The following is a 19,370-nucleotide window of genomic DNA, read 5'->3' on the forward strand; positions in this document are numbered from 1 at the left end:
GCTTTCACAGCTACTGATGGTCTAGTGACTTGCATTACATACCTTTATATTTAGGCCAGATGACAAGGAATATATGGTAATATTTAAGATTCAAAAAAAAATGTGCCATGGAAGAATGTATATAGATTTTTAAATTAGCAGGAAAAATAATTTTCATTTTCAATGATGGTTTGTTTATCTCTTATTTGCTGATGATGAGTGTAAAATCTCATTAAGTTCTTCCACTTTTTGGAAAGTTCACCTCAAGAACCCTTTGCTTCTACACATTTACTAAACTATAAAGTCTGAATGTTCCTCTGACACCCGGTTTAACTTGTAGAATAGCAAAACTAATCATTCCTTCCAATCACTCTTCCCATAATAAATATAATAGAGAAGTCCTTTTTTTTCTCATTTCTGGATTTTTTGGACCATGGGGGTTTTCTTTCAGTTCAAATGAACCTGAAAATTCAATTAAATCCATCCTAAACCATACCATTTTTATAGCTCATAGTCACATTAAGCCAAGTTTTCAAAATCAGGAGGCAAAAATCTCCAAGGTTGAACTTTGGCATGTCCCTTGGATCTATTTCATAAGCTTTAACTTAGTTTAAACTTTCCTGTGCATTTAAATTCATATTTCAAACAAAACACGTTAAAAAATATCCAGTTTTCAATTTCTGTTTTCCAGAACATTTTTCATTATAGTACTTCCCAAACAGTTATTCTTCATCCAGTGAAGAATATTAAAATTTTCATTTTCTTCTATGAAAATGAGTAAAAATCAGTTTGAGTACTGTCTTTGATTACAGTGGTAGAAAGCTGATGCATAAATCACCACATAATTTAGTACTTGCTGAATGGAGGAGCAAAAATTTCTATCTCCATTTTATGGAAAAAGTTTCTTCAAATGTTCAGTGCTAAGTAAAATAAATTTTACTATGAGGAATTGATAATCCAATTAAATTCTTAAGGCCTCCCACACAATGAGATCATTTACAGTGGAAATAGACAAAACACTCTTTCTCTGTTTTCACTCTGCATAAACTACAAAACAGTAGAGAACCAGGTCCTAAGTTTATGTCATACATAGTCATTCTAGAAAAACTCAGCAGAAGAGAGAAAGGCATTAGAATTAGTAACCATCCTTGATGCCATCTGCTTACAGTCATGTTAGAATTGGGCACCTTATGCTGAAAAGATGTTTAAATTTATCCAGCAAGTCTAAATTGCCTAATTCAATGGTGAGCCATAAAACCCTATTATTTCCATAAAATTATCCATGCAAGTTAGGCAACCCAGATTCAGTTCAAATTATCTTCTCTGTGCTTGCAGATTCTGAACAGGGAGAATGCAAAATCCTAAGTAAAACCAGTAAACGTAAACTACAGTGCCAAAGGGCTAAACGCTTACCAAAGAAAACGTAGGGTTTAATATATTTTTCCATTCCATTTCTACTTTGATTTTTCCCAAATCATTCAAAAATTACTACTCTATCTGCAATTGCAAGTCAAAATTCAATTTTTTCCCACCCTTGCCAGTTCAAATAATATTAATTTAATCAGTAAAGCAGAATTCTGAAAGAAGATAATAACATTACTTAGCTTAGTATTAACTACAATAATTAACCTGCAGTCAAATTTTGATACAATACAATTGAGAATAGAAATTACTTCATGTGTTAAATTAATTTATGTAGCCTTGTTGCCTAACACTTTAAAATTATTATCGCTGTGCCCATTATATGCCAAAAGACATTACAGTAAAAATGACAGCTTAGGATTTTAAATTCCAGTGCACTGAATCTAATTCCATTCTAAATTTGTCTATATGACAGCAAAAGCAACAGGGCAAGAACACTCACCACCCAAAAGGCAGCCAAGCCAGCCTCCTCTAACCACCAGCAGTCCAGGTTTTGCAGGCAGTACAAGTTCCCAGGGACTCTTTGGAAATGGTATTGTCCTCAGGAAATGGACTCAGCAAGATCACTGCATCCTTCTGAAACAGCAGCAGGCTTTTGAGCCCAACTCAGCCTGATCTCAGCACTGCCACAGGTGCCTGGCACAGGAAGGCCTTGGGCTGCAGGAATAGCCGCCCTCCCTGAGGCGGGTGCGGGCCCAGCTCACTGTCCCTGCTCAGCGCTGGGCAAGCTGAGGCGCCGCCATGCCTCTCTGCAGGCCTCTGTCCAGCGCAGGGCTGACCGCTCTCCACAGCCACAGGCAGCTGGGGACAGACAGATCACAAACTCCTCAGCCTCAGGGCTGGCCTGACCGCCCAGCACAACAAGGAGAATGTCTGTGTGAGCCCAAAGCGTGTTTGAGAGCTGGTGTCCAGGAGCATGACTCTGTCCCCTGCCAGACCCACCTCACACCCCTCTGAGGCGCGGCCAGGCACAGCACAAAGGGATGGTGGCTTGTGGGTCACATAATTATCGCAGGAACCAGCGTGGCATCTACCTCTGCACCTTTGTGGCTTCTTTAAAATAGTGATAACAACTGCAGTAATAATATTGTCCCTGAAAGGTTTGATCTCACAAGAGGATTGAGGGCCAGGTGTGCCTGTGAGGACGGAAAGCTTTGCCGCCATTTCTCTGTGGAAAGGCACCTAAGAGCTGAAGAAACGTTTAAAGTATGTCTTTCTCCAGCACTTACTCAGAAGGGCATTGCATAGTTTGCTGCCATGTTAGAGTCTCCTCAGGTGAGTCTAGGCAGGCTAGACTAGGGGGGCCCTGGGGCTCTGTGCTGGGCCTCCTGTGCAGCCCCACACGCCACGCAGCCACCCTGCACTTCTGCCTCAGCTTCTCTTAATTGTGCGGGGTCTAATAACTTCCTGGAACTTTTGTTCTCCAATCCACTGCCAGACTTTTGCAGAAAGAATTTTACAATGTTTCTGTTAAGACAAGTTAGCTAAAGCCAGTCCTATGGCCTGATCTGTTCCAAACACTTTTACACAGTATCTCAATTGTCAGAGTGACTTTACCTTCCCTTAAAATCTTCATAATACACTCGAGGAGGTGCAACAATATTTCAATTTAAACCACACACACTTTGAAGCCACATTTTCTGCTTTTTCTGATGTAGATTTTAGTTGTCTTTTTTTCTCTTTTTCTTCACTTTTATTATGCTGAAAACCAGACAATGGTCGCAATGTCAAAGGTAAAGTATACATCTAGACTGTACCTTCCAATGTCTCAATCAGCCACACTTTTTGGCATGTTACTTTGCCTGCTGTATGAAATGTTCAAATGCAACATTCTCATGTTGACCTCTCTAGGGCTAGGTGTATTACATAAATTATATTTGTTAAACATGTAGTTATTCCTGTATCTCTTGTCTCAAAGCACTAATCACGAATCACTGGAAAAAGTGAAGGCATAGTTCAACAGCCTGTTGACTTAATTATCTGTTAATTCTAAAAAAGAAAGGGAGGGAGGGAGGTAGAACATATTGGCTACTTAGTCCTTAAGCAGTTAAAACTTCTGTTGAAGATACCAGGAGTTTTATCTGTAAAAGGATGTGTTATTGTATGAGGACATTAGTAAATGACCATCGTTACAAGGTGCTTAGTTTTCAGATAACCCTCTCAAAAATTAAATAACTGATAATCAGGACCCTTGTGGAAGTATCTTCACTTATTCCTCTTTTGTCTCCTTAAAACTAGTTTCACGCTCCTGGATGGCAGGGGGTATGGTTTCAAGCTTCCTGTAGCATTAAAATGTACATGCATGAACTTCATTGCCAATTTCATGTTTAAATAACATTTAGTGCAGTGCGATTAAAAAACTGGTTTTTTCGCCAGCATTGAGCTACATGTTTTAGATGCAATTTGAACATAATCCATAAATTTCTTCCTCCATTTCTGAAGATTACTTACCAAACTGTTCAGTTTAATTGCCATATTTGTATCTGTGGGAAAACTGGTTCGTGACTTCATGCATGATTCAAAAAGTGTGTGTACCTGGTAAAATCTCTCTAAACTGCATGCAGTGCATGACCTAGATTCTGTAAAACAATTTGTGGACTACAAAATCATTGCATTTGCTTCATGTGTATGTTGGCAAAATCTTGGGGGAAAAACATGCAGTTTCTGTGCTGTGCAATAACTTTTATAAATGTATTTACTGCTGGTGAAAGATGATGAATTGGCAGTTCAGGAGAGTGAAATCACTTCTCAATGCATTGTCTAAGCAATGGCATTGAAATCCTACCATAAAAATGGGGAGCTTAAACTTAACCTGAAAGATTCTTCGTTTTAGGCGAGGCATTCTCTCTGCTTATCTCTGTTGAAACTGTCAATCAGGGTGCCAATTAGTATCAATTGTGACTGTGATTTGTTATGGCCCTCCTTTTCTGCTTCCTTCTATGACAGTATAGTAATGGTCCACTAGATGTCCAGTATCAGCTCAATTTCTGTCAGCCAGCTCAAGCTAATACTGTGTTTCAATCAATTGCTGTTATCAATTTCACCAGTTTCTGAAGTAAAATAAGGTGGGAGAAAAGAAACAAGGTTTTATTTTCATGTGCAATGAACTTAAGCCTAATATCATGCTCTAGGGCATGAGTATTAGGTAGCAAAAAAGAGAGTAATCCCCTTTAGAATGGAAGCGATAAAAGATACAAATCCCAGATATTAAAAGTTCAATGCAATTCAAACATCTATAAAGTTACTAATAAAGCAAAATCTTGCCTACTATCTAATCACAGATTTGCCAAAGCTATTTAAGTTTACTCTTACCTTTGAATTCTTAAAGTATTAAGAATCTTTTTACTCTGAACAATGATTTCAACTTGATATCCTGCTTACATCTAAAATGATTTGATACTCAGAAGCTATTGCTAAAACTAACAGGGAAGCAGGGCTGAAAAGCTGCAGTCCACATGTACAATAGCACACACCAACCAGATTAGTCACTTCACTGATTTTTGAGGAGATTGTGAGTCCTGATATAGTTGAACATTAATTTTTAGTAGACTCATATAGATGATGTGAAAGATAGATTCAGGTCCCTCCTGGGCCAAAAGGCATTTAAGTATAGTAACACAATCCCTTGGTGGTGTCCTTAGTACCAGGCATTTTTACTCTTCCTTGCAGGTGAAAGGTTGTACTTTTTTCCCTTTTCCAATGAAGCTGTTCCACAAAGCAATACACTAGAAGAAAATGAAGGACTGTTCTGCAGTTTAGTGGTTAGAGAACTCAGGCACAAATTCCTTTTTGCATCCAAACTTTTAGTCTACAGCATCATGCCCTCCCTTGTCATCTTAAATTCCTTTCTGCACATTGGCAAAATTTAAAATGAAGTAATAGAGATTTTCTATCTCTGGCCCAGATTAACATACAATTCTCATGACTTTAGGAGAGAGAAAACATGTATAAATCCCTATAAGCTTCCAAAAAAAAATAAATATCTGCTTCTTCAGCAAGCATTTGAAGCCAGGTATGTAGGAAAATCAGCCCTCATTTAAAGAATTTTGTAAAAAAAAAAAAAAAAGAAAAAACTCAGCACAGCATAGAGCATTTCCCCACAGCCATCCCCAGGCAGCTGGTTGCTTTGAATTTCATTCATTCTCATATTGCAAACAAAATTGCAACTGTTCCACTGTTGACTTCGCAATTTACCCTATAGGCCAAATACTATCCCATTGACTGTTCCTGAATCAACATACCCATTCTTGTTTTCCTCTCAGGAAGACAAAAGAAAACCTCAAAAACAAGAAACAGAAAAGCATCACAGTGCTGCTCTTAATAGAATCAAGGCAATCTTAATTAAGGTTCTCATGTAGAGCTAAGAAATATCCTTCAATCCCACACTATATGTACACTGTTACTGGCTGCAAGACCTGAATGTTTTCTTAAATCCCTAAAGTGGATTTAGCTCTCACTGTCTAAACATCTTTATAGTTCTTTTTTGCAGTATTGTTCTCAAAAGCAACATCTTGCAATGAATACTTTTCTCTTCTTAATGAACCTTATAATGACAGTGCAAAACAAGTATTCCTATCATTTATATTGCTTTCTTGTTCAGACTCTGTCCAATAATAAAAATAATGATTATAAAGGATATGTATCTTCATGAAGTATGCAAATTCTGTATCTTTTATCATGAGGCACTCAAATAGTAAAAGAAGGTTATATATACTCCATTAATATTCTACCAATGAATATACCTATAGTTTCCAATATTTTGTTACCAATGACAATTGAAGAAACATATTTTGAGAGTCAAAAGTTTCCTTTGAATTATCATGTAAGCATGGGCAAGGTAGGGATGTGATAATAGACCTTTGCTAATTCCAGGCACACTTATATAATCATGTGTCCTATTTCCACTCTTATAAACAAATGAGCATATAGTCTTTATATTCAGCCAGAACTGTAATAGGAGCACACCAGCATTCCCAGTAACATGAAAACAAGTAAGGATAGATGCATTATGCAATTTGGAATCCATCGACTTTATAAAAAATATTGAGAGTTATATGTAAAGGAAATGTCATATTTGTAGCCAGTATTAGATTTTAATCTTATTAGCAATAGTTATTTTTAAAATGTAGATTGCTTTTATTATCAACAAGTATACAGAAAAATAGTTTTTAATCACCCTCTTAATATATCCCACCTAAACATTAATGATAATTTATTTTTCTTCATTTCCCAGATACTAAATGTGTGTTCCAATTTTTCAGGGCCTTTTAATCATATCAAGTCAAGTCTGTTGGGATCCACATCGGATTCGAATCTCAACAAATACAGTACAATCAACAAAATTCCTCAACTCACACTGAACTTTTCAGATATCAAAAGTGAAAAAAAATCTTCATCTCCTCCTTCTTCAGAGAAAGCAATTATTGCACCTAAGGTGAAAGACCGAACGCACAATGTAACAGAGAAGGTTACACAGGTAAGGTAATACACATTATTTTAGTTCATTTTCAATTTTTTTTAGTGTATTCAATAGATTCTTATTCTTTTAATGAGTGGTTTGGCTATCTACAGTATAATTTGAAGGCTTTAAAACATTATGTAATTTACCTTCAATTCAGTTGCTGATGAGGTAGTCTATGTAATTTACCTTCAATTCAGTTGCTGATGAGGTAGTCTACAACATTAGATGATACTGCTAAAAACAAAATTTTTCAGCTCTCTATTGTTTAATGGAAAGGAAATGTAGTATGCACCATGGGTCCCAAATAAGACCATTAATTTCAGTGATCCCTGTCATTCATAAAGGCTAGTTTCATTCTTTGCAATTTTTTCTCAGCAGTATGAATTGCTGATTAGTGTAAGGCACAACATGAAAAGAAATGGTAGGTGACTGTACCAGTGTAAAATCTCATAATTTCTTTACATGTTCTTTGTCTTTTCATTATACTCTTTCATGTGGGTATCTTTTCCACATCTGTGCATCCATAAGGCTGTCAAAATTAAAAGCAGATACCTTTGGACTGGATGTATGATATATCTTGTGGACAAGCCATGTAAATGAAACAAAACTGAAATAATTTAAGATAGATTTAATTTAAGATTTTTTCACTATAAGACAGATTCAGTGCCCTCTGAAGTCAACAGAACTTTTCAGATAATTTCAGTATTATTATGTCTGTGTTACAGTTTATATGGAGAGTGACTGGGACAGGCTAGCAGTCTGGAACATACTGAAAAAGATACCAAGAGATGACAGTATCCTCAATAACTTTTATGGAGTTAGTAAGCAAGGGTTGGCCCTTAAATGCCCAGACAAACTGAAAGAGGCAAGAAATGCTTTGTAGTAGAATGCAGATAGATATTCCACAAGAAGATCTTGTCAAGAGTAGCTTTTGGCTTCGAATCATAGAATGACAGAATTTAAGACCATCAAGTCCAACCATTAACCCAGCACTGACAAGTCCCTGACTAAATCATGTCCCCAAGTGCTGACTAGGCTGCAGCTTCTCTACACTGGTGCTCTGCCAGACAGTGTCCATGCTCCTACTCCCTTTGACAGACTTAAAAAGAGAATTGCACACCCTTCTAGAGAAATGGAGATAAAAGTTCTATCATTTCTATTTTGAGATCAGTTAGTGCCAAAAAGTAATTGGATTTTTATCTTTCATGTATTTTGTCTTTAATAGCTAGCTTAAATCTGCAACTATTGTCCTTTCTTCTGTGGTCAGTTTTGAAAGATATAATCTCTTCTGGATCCATTTTGATATGTTTTAAATTATTCATAGTAGTTATATATAGAAATCTTTTCATAGATAATGTGGCAAAAAGTCAAGTTACATAAAAAAGACTAATTTTTAAGAGTTATATAAGCATGAAGCAAGGTAGATTTTTTGGGACTTTTTGGGGTTTTTGTTTTGTTTTTTTTTTGCTTTGTTTTTTTATTCTGTCTGTTTAATTAGTGCCAGAGTGATGAGTTTCTATGTGCTAGTGATGCTGTTGGGGGTGGAAGGATGGGCAGAATTTTTTCTTAAATCTATGTTTATTCTCCAAATAATTTAGATTTTATGAAAAGTCCAATGGAAATTACATGGATCGGTTAATCTTTCCATGAAAATTGATACCTACTAAATTCAAAATTAAATATGAAATGCTCTACAAAATCTTTACACTTCACAAAAGGCTTCCAATTTAATTTGACATTGGTTTATGTCCTCTTCTAGAACAATTTCAACCACTGTGCAGAGCACAATTTGCATAGCAAACTTTGACGCCATATCATTCATTATAATTGGAAATAGTTCCCTGCAGCTGCTGCTTTTTCTGTTATTGCATTCACTTATCAATGTTTTTAGTTGCTGCTACATCCTAAATGCTAGAATTAGATGCAGGTGGAAACTCCCAGAGGTATAAATAAATGTATGTCTATAGTATTGCTGTGGTCAAGGATCTAGTTAACTAGTTTCATGAATTAGAATAGAAAAAAATATTTAAAAGATTAAACTGGCTAGTTTTAGTCCTGTTTATGCTTTTATTCCCAGTGATTTCAATATATTTTATACAAGTCCGCTCTTTGAAGCTTCTGCTTCATGTATGGCTATAAATTTCTTTGTAAATCTTTCCCTAGGCCACAGATCCATTATGTATCTATCTACAGAAAAGTGCAAAAGTGGGCATGGAAGATATGAGCACAGTGTTGAGAATAGGATATGGTGGAAATATTAGATGAGGTAGTTAAAATATGCTCATGCTGGCACCATCTCTGATAGAGAAATCTGTCAAACACCATCAAAAAAACACAGAGGGCAATATGACCTGTTTTATCTATGGGGTAATATCAGTAAAAGAGCAAATTAGTATAAAACAGACATGGTAATTTTCAAGGCCACCCTCAATCAGAGTTGTGACATTCTGAAACAGTCTTCTAATAAAAGAAGTTAGTGCAGGAATTCTAAGTGTTGCTAGAAAGAACCTGAGAAATGTAGTGAAGGAATGCATAACATGCTGTATTTTCTGGGATTACAGGACTTCCTGACGTGAAAAGCTTCTCTCAGCCACATATTGTACCAAACATCCATCCATCCATCCATCCATCCATCCATCCATCCATCCATCCATCCATCCATCTCTCCTTTTGTAGTCATTATTTTCTAGCTTTCTCCCTTTCCTGAGTTTTGCTGTGAAATTTGGTCCTGCTGTTATAATCTGACAATTCCACTACCATGGCTCCACATTGTGCAACTCAAATTATAGAGAAGTGGACTCTGATATGCACCACACAAAAATATCAGTGAGCTTCCCTGTTGTATCATGCAGCCTGGATTCTCTCTCGTGTATCAGTAATATCAAATCAAGTATCAGCATCACAGGATGCAACAAGTTCTTTCCAAGGACAACAGCTGCATAACTTCTTTAATATCCACAAACTGGAGATCCAATTGCAGTCTTGAAGACAGTGAAAAAGGAAAGGATGGCACATAGTCCCCTTCAGAGGGGAGAGGAAGAATAATGAATAAAGTAAATTAAAAAGTCTTTGGCCACTGTGTTTAGAGGAAGTGATGCACTTTGAGAAAATATTTAAAGAGGAGTAAGAGACTTCAGTAGAAAAATTTTAGTGGAATAAATTAGAAATAGAAAGTAGAGTAAAGTTTACAAAATCATTTTATAAGAAAGAGGAGATGTCGTGGGACAGTGGTTTATACTTTGGGAGAAAAATCTAGGTTATACATTCGACTGCAAGAAACCTTCCAACACTGCTCTTCTACCTACCAGGAGCATTCAGGACATTATCTAGAGATGAGAATTGCCTTAAGATATAGCTTGTGGTGAAGTACTGCACATGTGATGGTCCTGAATAAGTAGATTCACTGATTGCTTTGCCTGGATTTTCACCTGGGGCTTCACTGATCATAACTCTTTGTGTAATGCCAAGAAGCATAACATCTTCTGGTCACTTATTTCTGCATAACATTAACTTTTACTCAGAAAATTAGTCCAGGTGTAGCTGCCAGATAGCCCTGATTGATGAGTTAGTATTGTTATATTCCAGTGCAGATATTTGTGACTAAATTAAATTTACATCTCCATTCCACTTTAGAAAAAATTTGTATTTCATTATAAAATGGTTTTCATTATAATTTCCAGAGGTGTTAATGTCACTCTCTTCTATAAGAATCTCAAATTACTTATTACCATTATTTCTTTTTTTGCAGTCTGTTCAGGAGGACAGTGCAATTTCTGCACTCTTTTGTACTGACAGGTGCAGTTGGGGTCCTGACACTGATGGTTAGAAAGAGACAAGTCTTCCTAGAGGCACAAAAGTAGACTTTTATTAAAGAAAGCTATAGGGCAAAATCTGACATGTGTCCCTTAACATTTTTATGAATTCGTAAAGGGGACTTCTGGCCTTAAAATTGCAATGTGCAAAGACACAACAGCAACTGATTTTATCTTTCTTTTAAATTCTGATTTACTGTAAAGCTTCTTAGATATCCTGTTTCCACTGATGCAAAGGTGCGAAGTTGTGAACTTTGTTATAAACAGACTCATGAAGACTAGAATAGTCAGTATCTGTGCTCCATTTTTAAAGAAAGAAGAGAATTCCTGAATGTCCATAACTTAAAACTGTTAACAGTTAACTGTCTCAGTAAATAAATGTGCAAATTACTGGTCTCTTTATTGTTATTGTAAAAAAAAAACTTTTTTGTTGCTTTTGATCACTAGTGTTCAGAGATTGTTTATCTCCTTGTAATTCTTCAGTCCAAAGGAATACAGAATGAGGTTGAAAGGCCCAATATGTATGTTTTGTTCATGATTTGTCTCAATAAATTACTTACAGAAGGTAAAATTCTGTAATCTTTTAACTTCGTGTAATAATAGTTTTCAAAACAGTTTCATTATCCACCCACCTCTGGGAAACATATATATATCCAATCTGGTCATATGACTGATGAAATGATAAATATATACCTTGTCAGGCTGCACAGAATATTGTGATCTGATTTGCAGACATGCTGAACACCCACAAATCTTCTGAAAATAGAGCTGCCAGTGAAGGGGGGGTGGGGTGGAGGGAGGGGAGGGGGACCATGTATGAAGTGATAGACCTTGTAGTTTCACTGAATGTTTTTGTAATCTGGCCAGACTCCATTTGGTTCCAAAAGATTAAGAAATAAGTAACAATATCCTCCCAAGGCCAATAAAGCTGTTGATATAAAAAGAACTATTATATGATCATGACTTTAAACTGACCTTCAGATTTTCAGGCTAAAAGAAGACTACCAGCATCTAGGACAGAGAGGGGCAATATAAGACCTAAAAATAAACCAAATTATTGATCTATATGTTTTCAGCAGTCTGATTCAGCTGACACATTGTGCTGTTTACATCCTGCAATAACTCACATACAGACAACATTTCAAGGCTGTTAATTTGCATTCTGCGTAACGCAGAAAATTCTAAATAAAAAGGGAAACAATTTTGATGCCTTCCAATTACACAGCAAGATATACATATAATAGTGAAATTAGGGGGTAAGCAGGGCCAACATTTCCTAGTTAATGTATGGAAAGTTTAAATTTACTCTGAAGTGTGAATCTTCTTTTTCCTGTTGTTTGTGAGTTGACACAGTTTAAACAGGAAACATTCCCTTTCTTTACAGTGATGCTTAGCACCCTCATGCAATAAGCTTTCATCTTTTATTGTCATTACATAATTGGGCTTTGTAATTACTATAAATAGAATTATAGAAATAGTATAAATGTGTGTAATTTCATTGTAATTTACAAGGTGTGACAAACTCTGTGAAACAAAGAAAAGCAAAAAAAACATGGTGAAAAACTAGCAAAAATACCTCAGTCCCAGTGTGGCCATTTAAACCTATGCCAAGGTGTCACCATAACTGGGAAGTAGTATATTTTGCACCAGAAATAGCTATTCTGAGTATGTGGAAGCAGAAAATAAAACCCACTCTTTTGATCAATTTCAGAAGGAAACATAGTATTTTCATTTCATTTTCTGTTGCACTAAGTAATAAAAATAAGATTCACAAGAATTGTGAAAGATTAAATATTTCTTCCTTGCAGTAGAGCCTCTTCTTTTTGTGACAGCTGAAGAGGTTCAGGCATCTGAACTGCTGCAGTGTTTTGAGAAGATTTCACAACATATGGTAGAAATGGAGCAGTCGGAAAGCCCAGCTGCTTGGCAGCATGTAACCTGGATGCATCCTTAATTAGTACATGTCCTTCCCTCAAGATCTACTCTTCTGAAAAGGGGATTACCTGATTTTGCTGAGTTGGGGAAAAGTATCCGCTATCTTCTATGAATTACAGTTTCTGAGTAATCAATGTTTTATATGATCTCTTTGTTTTTACTGCCTTGATGCTATCATGGAATGAAGCATATGACCTTTGTTAATATTGGATCATTTGCCAAAGTAACTTCCTCTTCTGATGATAAGAAGTGGGAGAAAATAGACTTTCAGATTGCATTGTAATTTTTTCTCATAAGGAGTTGGGTGTAAAAGCTAATATTCTACAATGCAAGCAAGCTTTATTGAAACCAAGGTGCTGGCAGCATTTAGGCAAGCCTCATTTCTCCGGGCTAGAGCTATAAACACCCAAACTCCCACTTCTTGGGGGATTGACCTTGGAAGTTTCTAAACTTGGTAGGTTACTCTGCTGAAACCAACGGTTTTGACACCCACCAGAACAATCTCACCATGAACTGCAAGTCAAGCCCTGCTAGGATCCAAAGAGCTGCAAGAATCCTGTAATGCATTTGGCATGCACAGTCTGGAATAATAACTTTAACACACGTGGTTAGAGTTGCCTGAAAACAACTATGAAAGAAGTCATGTCCCTCCTTCACATAACCTTAGAACTGTACAAAAATGTGGTGTGGAAGAGACCTCTAGAGGCCATCTAACCCAACCTCCTATGCAAAACAGCACAACTGCAAAGTTAGATCAGGGTCTGTGGTTATCACCGTGATTACAGTGTTAACTCAGGACAATTTCTATCTTTAGGAGAGCATAAGTGTATATTTTCCTGGAGACAGACAGCAATAACATCTGACTTGGGGGAAGAGGAAGGGAAGAGGGCAGAATGCTGTGGATCTCATGGGTCACAAATGCTGCTATTTTTCAAGAACACCACTGGTGTAGCTAGCATTCTGGACAACCTCTGAGAAAGAGGCAGTCCTGGGTTGTAGTGCCAGAATAATTTGACTGTTACTCATCTTACATAAACAACCATCTGCTAAAAAAGTCACAAAAATAACCCTGGGCACCACGGACTCAGACTCAGGACTCCCTCCCTCTCTAAGTGCCCTTACACTCAAATGATCTGGATTCTGAACTCTGCTCTAGTGCCAGGCACCTCATATGTACATACAGTAGGATCAAGGTTGGATCTAGCCACAAAATGCCATAACCTGGACAGGCAATGTTTAGCATTTACCTTAAATTATTTAGTCACACCTATTAAGAGTCAATTTTCCTCAGGAGAAAAAAAGGCAATTGTTAGTGGTCAGCTAACAATTTTATGTCTTTTCTCTTTTAATGTAATCCTAGCTAGTACACAAACTGAAAATTTTGTGGGTAATCTAATGATTATTTTTTTCAAATAAATTTGTATTCTCACGCACATCACTAATGAAAGAAATTGATGAATAAACTAAATCTTATAGAGCAGAAATTTCCTGCACCTTGGAGGTGGTATGATGATGATTATAAAGCAGTTATGTTCTAACACTAATTAGAAATGAGGTCCTTAAGCATATTAATGAGAAACAGCAATGAGGTTATTATTCTTTTGGATTGGGCAGAGGAAGAGGAAAAAAGCATGTGGATTAGTTGTTTTTGATGTACTGGCAGCTCAGGAAAATATTTTCTACTTAGATTTTGATAGGGTTTAGCATTTTTTTCAAAGTAGTAGAAATAGCAAAGAAAAGCAGAGACCATTAACCCCAGGCAGCATAGTGTGTTTTTTGATGAATTCTAAATGCCCTTAAAATTACTAAGCCAAATGAGAAGGTCATTTTTCTCATTATTACCTGTCATGTGTTAGAACTTGGATAATGCTTTTAGCTCATAACTGGTACCAGGATCAATAGAGAAGGGCAAGCCCACAACAGTTCAAAGCTAATGATTTTACAAAAAAAATTTAAAAAAAATAAAAAAAGAACACTCCTCAAATTATACTGAAATATCAATAAAATCACAGCAAAGGAAAAATCAGGGATCAGACCTATGAATCCAAAATCCAAGGTTCACTGAATTCCAAGTGTTATGTTTTTATTAAATAATTGTACTTAATAGATAGTTATGGTTGATAAATTTGGGGAGATGTATTTTCAATGCATTTATTGAGCTTTATGGGTGGTATTGGTATTACTGAACATAAAGTAGCACATAGCACAACAAAAGTCTCTAGGAAGTATTTATTAAAAGTGGCCAGTTCAGGCCATATGTTATGAACCAGTTTAAACACAGAAGAGCAAGGGAAACTAAACTTCTGTGTCTAACATGGATCAGACCCAGAGAGGTTTGAAACATACCCAAAAACCGTGAATAAAATCAGATGAGGTTAGATGTTGGCACCAAAAAGAAATTGGTATATTTTATTTAATAGTAAAAGAGGAAAAGAGGGAGAGAAAGACAGAAAGACAGGAGGAGCTGTGCACGGGAGGGTCGGGGGAGGAGGGGACTGACAGGGGTTAGGTGGAAACATATCACCCAAGCATGTCTCATTGTCCCTCTCCATCTGGTCTTCTTGGTGCTGAGTCCCCACCACCGCTGCTGCACCAGAAAGTACAAGATCCAGTGTACAGTACAGAATCTAGTGTACAGTACAGAATCCAATGTACAGTATAGAATCCAGTGTACAGTACAGAATCCAGTGCACAGTTGTCCTGGTTTGAAAGGATAGGTGTCTGCCAGTAAAGGCAGAAGTTTCCCTTTGAAATAGAGACTTTAGTTCCACTGCCCCCAAGTATTATAATTGTTTGAATCAAGGACTTTGAGGCAGAGATAAGGGGGTAGGAATAACAGCTCTTTTACTAATATATCTAACCATACAAGCAGAAAACAACAGCAGTTGTTAAAATTGCTAACAGAACAGAACAGATAACTCGGTTTCAGTCCCTTCTTTAGATGCAAGCACGCTGTCTCTGTGCTTGGTCCCAGTCCTGCAGCTGCAGAGGGCAGGGGGGGCGCAGGCGGGAGGGGGCGGCAGCGGCCACGCCGGTCCCGGGCGGGAACGGGCAGGAGCGGCGGCTCCTCGCTCACCGTGTGTGTCTGGGTGATCAGCTGTGTCCGCAGAGGCAGGAGGCTGGAACGGGGCAGATGCAGGGCAGGTGATCACAGAGGGTCTGGCTCTCCTGTGTTCCACAGCAGGGGCTGCAGACGGGGCGTCCTCCTCTGAGCCCGTCGGAAACACGAGTCCCCTCCAGAAGCCTGAGAGTCCCCTCCGGGAGCCGCTGACACCAACCCCTTTTGTCTGGAGTCATCAGAGATCCTGGGTGTAACCCGGCCAGCTCCATTGGCATGATACTGGGAAAAATTCTTTAAATTGACACAGTAATAGAAAAACACTCAACCCCCAACAACAGTACAGAATCCAGTGTACAGTACAGAATCCAGTGTGTACATTGGGCCAGGTGGGAACACCCAGGTGCCTCCACTCAGGGGGCCTGTTTGACACTGTCCCTTGCAACACCGAGGATCTGTTGCATCATACTGCAGTGCTCTGATGCAGGGTCTAGGGACCCTTTGGGGGGGCCTTTGATAAGCCATCTTTTTAAACATGGAAATTCCAGTAACTACTCAAGATCTTGGAAGCTGGCATGAGATGGTGTGCTCAGCTTCAGACAGACTGTTGAATATACTACTACTAATAAATGAGAAACGTTTATTAAATGGGAAGAAAAGTTCTTCATTTCACAGCTTTGCAATTTTTTTCTATTCTAAGTATCCATCTTCTTTGAAAATGTTCTGCTTTCTAAATGAATTCTATTAATTATGAAGAAGCCTTTTTTTTGAAGCAAAAGAACTGCTGAATTATATGGGCTCACTTTTGCAGCAATTTCTTCTGTTCAAGGAAGTTTAGTTTCACTGGGTTTATAGGTGAGTTACAAATCCAAAAGAGAATAACACCTTTTGCTGTATCTTAGTCTCTAATGCTGTTAGTTACTGGCTTTAGAATTGAACAAAAAATCAGAGCCTGTGGTTTGTGGCCATTGTGCAGAACTTGTAGAAGGCCAGCTAATTTATTTTGAAATTGTTAAGGTAGGATGCAGACTGTAGCCTTCTTACAGGTTTTGAAAAAAAGCTTGAAAAATAAGCTTTGTCTAGGATAGTTATACCCAGATATATTATTCTGTTTTCTCACTTCTTTACACCCACAATATCCAGTAAGAAAAGGAAACTGCAGTTTGCACATTGTGATAAATTAGTCAATATATCTAGAAAACAATGAACATTAACGCTTACAGGATTCTATTGTAGGCATTTTTTCGACTGGATTGAGCTTTCAGTGCCTGCAGCAGCACCAAGAAGATTCACTATCTCCCTGTTTGTCACAGTTTAACCCCAGTTGGTGACTAAGTATCATACAGCAGCTGTTCAGGTCCTCCCTGCACCCACAGTGGCATGGAGGGGAAAATCAGGAGTGATACTAATACTAATAGCAATTGTGAGCAAAAAGAGGGAGGAAGAGAAAAAGGGGGAGACAGAGATACAGGGAAAGAAGATCCAAGGAAAATAAATGATACAATACAATTCCTCACTGCCTGCTGACTGATGCCAAACCCATTCCTAAGGCGTGATATATCTGTCTTCCTAGTAATCCCTGTCAGTTTATAGTCTGGACATGACATTCCATGCTGTGGACTATCCCTTTGGCCAGACTGGGTCAGCTGTCCTGGCATGCTTCCTCCCAGCTTTTTGTGCACCTGATCACTGACAGGAAAACTGGGAAACTGGGAAACTGAAAAGTTCATGAGTTAGGGTAAACATCACTTAGCAAACAAGACATCAGTGTGTTGTCAACATAATTCCCATACTAGATCCAAAACAGAGCACTGTGTCAACTACTATGAAGAAAATTAACTCTCTCATAGCCAGAATCAGAACACTGATATTTTGTGTAAAATAACCATGAGCTTCATTTAGCATAACTCAGGCAAGGTAGACTTTCTGAAGGACTTACTCTTGTCTCACTGATTCTGTGCTACTTTTGTTTTTTTATTGTTTCTGTTGGAATACCAGAGTAGTGAAGAATCATCATGAAGAACACACCATGTCTTGCCCCAATTCCCCAAACATGAAATAATTTTTTGCATTGCAAAACAATAAAAGTGTCTAATGTAGGATTCAGCTACTGGCTGAGCAAAAAAGATGCAAGTTTGTCTGCCCACTTCTCCATGGTCACAAATCCACTCTTTTTCTATGCCTAACCAGCAAAAATTGACTGGGTGGCCCTAGAAATCTTGGACCATGCTTTTATACGTTGTTCTTACTAATGAAATATACTTTGTATCATCAGATTGTCTGTGTCTATGTATGCAATCTGTTCCATTTACCCTTGCCAAATGGCTTTTTGGTTAAAATATTGATGGCCAAATTTCATAGAAGTTTGGGTAATGCATTTAACTTTCCTAAAAGTGGTGTTGAGAGAGGAACTTGGGCAACCTGGGCAGAATACTAAGACTAAATATCTCCTTTAAGTGAACAAGGTGGGATGTGCTCATTAGGTACAAACTAGGAGAGCCACAGGGAAGATGGTAATTTTTAAAGTATGCATTTCTCCCTACCAGAGCAGTTTCAATTGCAGTTCATACATTTTTAAACACTATGGGGTCTAATTATAAAATGCTGATTTTCTAGAAACTAAACTTTGCTTATTTTGCATATTATGGGAAAAAGATATTTAACCATGAAAGTTAAACTTAGATATGAAGATATGCATAAGGATCTTCCTCTTTCCTGTACTCCTGAGAGTTATGTCAATAAGTACTGTAATCATAGAACCAAACTGTGAATGTAGCTCCTTCATTATCACTTCATGCACTTCAGAAATTCTTACAGTTTTTATGCTTTTCTTTATCTGATGAAATTGACAGCTAGCAAACCAGTCAAAATGTATAATAATGGAAAATACTTTTTTACTAAATATTGTAAGGTTAAGATAACATCAAAAACAAAATCTGTGTGTTTTATTGTCATGCTATAAATGGATGATAGAAAATATCTTTCTGATTACTAAAATTCACACAATAATTTAAGCCCTTATGAGAAATTTGACACTTGATATTTTATTTTCAGATATATAAATGCTTGTCAGCAGCTTAGTGTTGCCAGAAGAGTAAGTAATAACTCATAAACTCACTAGAATGTTGAAGGATAGCATTTTCTGTCTTCTGAAATAATATCTCATCATGAATTTTAAATAACAGGGTTACACAACATTTAATACATATTCTGTCATTAGCTTTTACTAAAAAAAAGTCCATATCTTCTCTGTAAATATTTTCTTTAATAATCTGTATATCCCTAATTTAAGTTTGAAAGATCAATAAAGTGCTCTCAATAAATCTATGTGCTTCTAAGTGTTGCACTGACAATCCATCAGTGTGAAAGTAATTCTATACTGACTGGCAGGAAGAGGCTATTTAGGGTTAAGATTATGTACCATTTCTTAATATTTTCATGGAAAATGAACTTTAAGAATACCTCTTCTCTTTTAATATCTAGCTTAATAAAAATAAATTATAGATTAGAGATATATATAGAGATATACATATATTAAATTTTGGTGAAAGAGTATTTAATAGTAGTATCCAATAAATATTATTTCCCTGAAACTTAAACAACTTTACTTAATAAACAGGAGAAAAATGTTGCTGTACTGTTTTAATCATGGGATATGCATAACTTTAACCATTTGAAGATTTTGGCTTGCTGTGTACATAAA

At 37.0% G+C, this 19,370-nt stretch overlaps 1 protein-coding gene across 1 annotated transcript in view; it reads left to right on the plus strand.

The window, feature by feature from the left end:
• Nucleotides 1-19,370, plus strand: part of KCNH7 (potassium voltage-gated channel subfamily H member 7) — a 204,496-nt gene that overhangs the window by 134,467 nt on the left and 50,659 nt on the right. Inside the window, exon 5 of the mRNA XM_079310429.1 lies at nucleotides 6,663-6,877. Within this exon, the coding sequence (XP_079166555.1) occupies nucleotides 6,663-6,877 (215 nt within the window). The remainder of the gene's footprint in view (nucleotides 1-6,662; nucleotides 6,878-19,370) is intronic.

Source organism: Erithacus rubecula (genome assembly GCF_903797595.1).
Source record: "Erithacus rubecula genome assembly, chromosome: 8".
Lineage (NCBI taxonomy): Eukaryota > Metazoa > Chordata > Aves > Passeriformes > Muscicapidae > Erithacus > Erithacus rubecula.